Source organism: Trachurus trachurus, assembly GCF_905171665.1.
Source record: "Trachurus trachurus genome assembly, chromosome: 21".
Taxonomy (NCBI): Eukaryota; Metazoa; Chordata; class Actinopteri; order Carangiformes; family Carangidae; genus Trachurus; species Trachurus trachurus.
Window position 1 is genome coordinate 17520147 of NC_139899.1, and position 6853 is coordinate 17526999.

Consider the following 6853-nt stretch of genomic DNA (forward strand, 5'->3'; position numbering starts at 1 on the left):
GTCTGCAAAAAATAATAAGCTGTTTTGTGGAATAGATACAACAAATCTTGACATTATGATGAGTAGAAAACATCCTGCATGGCTGCACCTGCTCCTGTTAATGCAGGCTCACAACTAGGCCCAGGCTCCATCTAAAATCCTCCAAACACATGTCACTGAAAAGAAAGAAGAAGAAAACACACACACACACACACACACACACACACAAGTCAGTGAGGGCAGGTGTTGCTTTACATTGACAGACAGCATTCAGCTAATAAAAACACTAATAACTAATACAATGGCTTCATATTGCAGGGTGGTGTAATGACAAATTAGGAAATCTCTAAAGAGGCCAGGTGAAGAGCGTGCACACTGAGCTGCACACCTCTATGACTGTCAACTCCTGATAAGAACTTTCCACCGCAACTTATTCATATAATTCATAGCAATTTTTTTTTTTACTCTTTCTGTTTTTCTTCTTTTTTTATAACCCGTTTGTGTCATGAGAGGAGGATGCTCCTGCGGAGTGAGTGGAGCGCTTCATTGCCGGAATGTTATCGAGGTGAATGACAAGCCGACAAAAAAAAGAGAGAATGGAAAAAAAAAAACTGGGGCGCACGGTGTTAAGAGATGCTGCGACTGAGTTCAGGCTGCAGGTTTTTTTTTTTGTTGGTCTCATCTGGTCCTTTATATATATATATATATATATATATATATATATATATATATATATATATATATATATATATATATATATATATATATATATATATATATATATATATATACGCGGATATGACGCGGATCATCCTCACCTTGTCAGATTTTCCCACCTGAAACAAAAGAGCCACCGCTCAGTCAATAAAACAACCTTAATCCCTGTGAACACAACATTTAAACACAATCAGATAGGCTCAATAAAGACGCTGTCCCTCATAAAATGCACATCCATTTGGGATAGGACAGTGTCATCACTCCACTTTCACCCTATTCAAAGTGGGTTTTATTATTTCTCCAATACCTGCAAATAATAATAATAATAATAATAATAATAATAATAATAATAATAATAATAATAGCATTCCACATTATATATTGTGTATAAGCTGTAAACCTTTGATTAGACTAAACCGTTGAAAAGTGCAACAGAACATGAATTGAATTTGACACCCATTCATATCGACCCACAGCCTAATTCGTCATTTATAATATTGTTCGATACAGCCCCTGCTCCATTTCCCCCCTTTTTTTTGTACATATATAATTATGTACAACGGGGAAGGTGCGAGAACAAACCACTTAAACCTACAATTTACTCAACAAGTCCTGCAGATAACTGTAATTGCTTAGTTGAATATTCGACAACCTAATTTCAGTTGTCGATTCGCTGCCCTTGGGAAAGTCCTTTGAAGTGAAAGTGAAAAGGGGGGATTTCAGGAAAGTAATTAATTTCACCAGGCGCGATTAGAAACACTTCAGACCCTCCTCAGCATTTGCGTATTTACGACAAATGCCACAATATCAGAAAATTAAAGAAGACATTCATTTACCTTTTCTTGTCGTCTTAACAACACTTACTTTTCAATGGCAGCAGTCGCCACCCATGGGGAAGGGGAAGGGGCAGGGTCGCGCGCAAAGGGAGACGCGACTGACATGAAAGGTGAGAGAGGAGTGACACCAGCAGATTCAAGCTGCTTCGATTGTCAATTAAACAAATGAAACAGAGAGGAAGGGGCGATTAGGCGTGTAATGACAAATGTTTGTGGTGGGGGAAGAGCTTCTGTCTGTTTTTTTAAATAGTAAAAAAAGAAAAAGAAGAAGGGAAGAAAGAAAAAGTGATTGCTCAGTTTTCACACTCATTCTGAACAATAATGCAACTGTCTGCTGCAGCACACCTCCACCAAAGTCTAACACGATCAGAGGGGTCAAACATGCTGCTGCTGCTGCTGCTGCCATCCATCCCTCCATCCCTCCATCCATCCTCGCGCGTTCCAGGTGCATCCGTTGCCTCAGTGCGGAAGTTAATGACTACACACACACAACTAAACACTTACAACTTGCTCATCAGAATAAATATTACACACAACGTGAAACTAATGGGGCCCATCGCCAAGTCGAGGTCACCACTCTCACCGCTAAAAACACTATGTCACACAATAAACAAACATGTATAAAAGGCTACGAGAAGCGTTTCCCCTTCAAACTCAAGGTGGCATTTAAAAAAAAAAAAAAAAACGCTCAGGCGCTCTCGGATGCGTGTTTAGCGCTGCTGCGCATGCGCCAGCGGCACTTTCACTACCTGCCACACAGTCCTGTATTTCACATGGGGCAAGCGGGAGTTTTCATCCACTTGCGCAGATGCTGCTGCTGCTGAGTGGTGGTTGACAGTCTCAGACGACAGACGAGCCCGGCGTGTTTTTTTCCTTCCTCCACCCTTTCTCTCTCTCTCCCTCTCTCTCTCTCTTTCTCCGGCTTGCTGAAGGCGTATCACTGATGGATGCCACCATGAAGCAGAGGAACACAAGTTGAGCTCTCACAAGGACGCAGCCACTTGTACTTTTATTTTCCGAGAAGATAATCCACGTTGGGATGAAGAACTGAATTCTAAAGTAAGTATAGGCAACGCATGAGCTGTATTTGTTGTGGGTGCAGGCTTGGATTTAAATGAGTGTTTAAACTTTTTAAAATCCGTCTTGTTCGTGATTTTGAGTTGTTTTTAGATGTGTTTAGTCTCCCCCTTCTTAAAAAAAATGCGTTTTCTTTCCCCATCCAGAGTGCGTTTGTGCCAAATATGTCAAAACCAATGGATCACGTCAAACGCCCGATGAATGCTTTCATGGTTTGGTCCAGAGCCCAGCGCAGAAAAATGGCTCAGGAGAACCCAAAAATGCACAACTCCGAGATCAGCAAGAGGCTGGGAGCGGAGTGGAAACTTCTCACCGAGTCTGAGAAAAGGCCATTCATCGACGAAGCTAAGCGACTGCGAGCGATGCACATGAAGGAACACCCAGACTATAAATACAGACCGAGGCGGAAGCCCAAGACTCTCATGAAAAAAGATAAGTTTTCTTTCCCGGTGCCCTACAATCTCGGGGAGCACGACGCACTCAAAGTTAGCGGGCTTTCCAGTGGAGCACTTTCCGACTCCATCATTGGGAACCCTGATAAGGCGGCAGCGGCTGCGGCGGCCGCGGCGGCGAGGGTTTTCTTCAACCCGTCCATGGCCACGAACCCCTATTCCTTTTTCGACCTGGGATCCAAGATGACCGAGCTTTCCCCACCTTCGTTTTCGTACGCGTCTCCGTTGGGCTACCCGCCGGGAAGCGCCGCTTTCACCGGGACTGGTGTCGGTGGCGGGACGCACACCCACACTCACACACATCCGTCCCCTGGAAACCCAGGCTACATGATCCCTTGTAACTGTACGGGCTGGCCCTCAGCAGGACTCCAGCCGCCCTTAGCCTACATTCTGCTGCCCGGGATGGGGAAACCTCAACTTGAACCGTACCCTGCATACGCTGCGGCGTTATGATAGGCCCACTTTTTTTGGACTTCTAAGAAAATGAAATGTGAAAACAAGACAAAAAAAGCTATTCATGCAAGAGTTTTATTATGCATGCACAAACTTGTACATGTGATGAAGTGCTCGTCGTCTCAGATATCACATGTGTATGTATATTGATTAATGCCTTTATCTAAGGTACTGCTTATTTAGAGAACTCTCTAATCTATTATTACCCAGCCATCACCTCCTCTCAGCGCAGAGGAAAAATGACTCAAGGATGGCACACAGACATGCACACATTTTAGAAGAAAAGGGTATCAGAACAGTTTGTGAAAACTAATTTTTAAAGGTACCCTGTTCGATTCCTATCTTTTTTCCTTCTTTCTTTCTTGTTCTTCTTCTTTTTTTCTTTTTTTTTTTGCAAGTTGCACCTGCTTGACTAACCTGTTGGAATCAATGGCGGCAGACAATGGCCACATTCAGATCACAGGAGCATTTCCTTTCAGATAGGTCTAACATGTTGTTGGGTTCTAATTCATGGATCAGGGAGGATTGTCACAACACCCCTCCACCCTCAACCCCACTCCCCCTACCACCACCTCTACTACTGCCCCCACCCCCACCTCTCCCCTCTCTCTCTTGAATGACTGTAAATGTGTACAGATAAAAATGACTCTAGTTTATTTGCCGTTATAGGCTTAGTGTTTGAGATAGGGCCAGGAAACCTACTGTATTTCACTAGAAATCCGGTGTACTATATTTTGAGTTTTTAAACCGTTTTATAGATGTCTGTAATATTTATTGTTTAGTGGAATCTATGGTGACTCCCCCAGGACAATTTTGAAAAGGACAAGACTAGTTCTGTAATATTTGCACATGAAACGTAGAGGATGTAATTTATTTTCAATTTCAGTGCATTGCAACAGACCTTTTTTTTCTAATCAGTAAAGAAAAAAAGTTCAAATTTTAATGCAAATGGAAGTTTATTCAAGGATTTCATCATTTTCTTGATCCCTCAACCCCCCATCACCACCACCACCCCCACTCCTCGTATCATGTGCAGCAGAAAAAAAAAGTTTTTAACTAACTCTTATGGAATTTGTATGTTTTTTGTGTTTTCTTTAACCTCCGTTATGTACTTCAACCTATTGCTACTGTTCACTTGTTGAGCAAAAAGGACTACAATAAAGCGTATTCGGATTAAAAAAAACACGGAAGGGAATCAGCGGCTGTAGTTCTTGATGAGATGAACAAGATTGTTATCTTTTCTTTTTCCTGCTCCTGCCTCCTCAGTCCAGGTAAAGTGTAAGGTATCCTCCAAAGGCCGCTTTTGTCCGCGCTTTCAATGGCTTTATACTGGAGTGAAGGGGGGGATATCTAAATCAGCCCATTGTAATCAAGAGCCAAAACCTTATTTATCACAATTTTAATCGTGAATAGAAAGGAAGATAAAACTCTGAGCTTTCTTTTCCCAGGGACACAGGAGAGATAGAGGTAGAGAGAGGGAGAGAGAGAGCGAGCTGCAGAACAAGCTCGTCTTTGAGGCTTTAAAACAACCTGAGCTGAGTGTGTGCGCTTCAAAGTCTGGAAAGAAAAAAAGAACATTTAATATAGCCTAATTCAAAAAAGTGAGAGCCTTAAAAAAATCCTTAGAAGAGTGTGTATGTGTCCTAATGTACCTGTGCTCAAGTGTGTGTGCGTGTGTGTGTGTGTGTAAATACGTGTATTATATGGTTGCAATCCCTATTAGATCTCTGAGGTGTAATGTAGGTTATTCAAGCGGGCTGCCCCTCCTAGATTACACTGAGAGATTAATTCATAAGGATCAGAGCGATTATGCAAAACTAATTTGGACAGTCCAGGGATAATTATCTCCGTCACGGTTAATTAAACCCTTTCACCACTATGTTCTCTATTGTGACCCCCTCCCCGATCACTTCTCTCCACGGAACTTCCTTCTTGCCCCCCCGAAAATGACGCGCAAGTGACCTTGTGTTTTATTTACAGCCTGGAAAAAATGATCAGTCAGAACTGGTGGCATTTAAACCACCATACTGAAAATATTCTTATATTATTATTTTTAAACAAAATAATTTATTGGTTATCTGTGACCCTCACTTTCAGGACAGTATTTTTTTTATTGAATTTGTTTCGTTTTTTTATGATTACTGTTAATTTTTTTGTTATGCCAAGAAAATTGGAATAGATTTGAACAATGTGTGGTGTAAACAAACAAAAGAGAGAGAAAATCAAATTGATTTTTATGATATAAAGGTCAAATCCTGTTGCTGTCTGATCAAAACACAGAGAAGGTCGTCAAGTCTGTGAAAGAACTTGCATTACAAGTTCTGTGGCTATTTCTTTCTCTTTCTTTGGCCTTTTTATTATATTTTTTTCTTGAGGAAAATGGGGAAGAAAGCTGAAAGAACTTTTTTTCAACTCTGGGAGCGTTTAGATGGTCGAGGAGGTTTTGTCTGGGAACAAAACGTGGGTTGGGAGGTTTTGTGAGAGTGTTGTTTGTTGAAGTGGAGCTCAGCAAAAGCGGCTGCTTTCCCTCATTGTGATGAAAGCAATCAGTGGTATTTGGAAAACTGTTAGCATTGTGCACTTCTTCTGTGTCCATTGTGGAGGATTTCTTTTCACAAGGTTTTTTTCAGCCGATCCAGCTGGCCGGAGTGAATAGCACTGCAATGTGTACACGCTTTGTCCCTCCAAGCCCTTCAAGTAGCCCACATTGAATAGAGTGAGTTGACACTGCATGACAGTGAAACAACATAATAAAAAATACATGAGCGCATGAATAGAAGCAGGCGCATAAATAAATAAAATGGGTGGCCAAAACTGGATAAACTGAATGACAAAACGGTGAAAGGGGAACAAAAAGATATTTAACACGCTAGATTAGCATTAGAATGCAATCTACAAGCCAGAACAATTGATGAATAGGTTTACCGGCCAAGAAAGAAATGGACTAAATGCCTTTTGAATAGATAGCCTATGTTTTTTTTCTTTCTTAGACGGGAGCTGAATGGAGGAAAGGTGGAGATGCAACTATGGAAATAAGTGGGAGAAAACTTTCTTATAAAATGTTTTTTCCACTCTTGATTCCAGGACCCTCAGAGCACCAGGGGGAATAATAATGATGATAATAATAATAATAAATCTGATTGCCATAGATACGTTTTAAAGGTGAAATAATTTTGTAATTTTTGTAAAATAGTGTTTCTTTTAAAAACAAAATCAAATAAATCCCCCAAAGAAGAAATCATGTCTCTGGGTTTCAGCATTTGCCTCCACCTTTCCTGACTTTTATCAAAAGCCCATAAAATAAGATCAATAACATAATCATGGAGTAAGTTGATTAAG

The 6853-nt window shown here is 41.0% G+C and overlaps 1 protein-coding gene across 1 annotated transcript; it reads left to right on the plus strand.

The window, feature by feature from the left end:
* Window positions 1-2773: 2773 nt before the first annotated feature.
* On the plus strand, window positions 2774-3514 carry sox21b (SRY-box transcription factor 21b; the record flags this gene model as incomplete). The annotated part of the gene is made up of 1 exon (XM_083997443.1): window positions 2774-3514. One exon carries the CDS (start codon window positions 2774-2776, stop codon window positions 3512-3514), a length of 741 nt encoding a protein of 246 aa, XP_083853569.1.
* Window positions 3515-6853: the final 3339 nt, after the last annotated feature.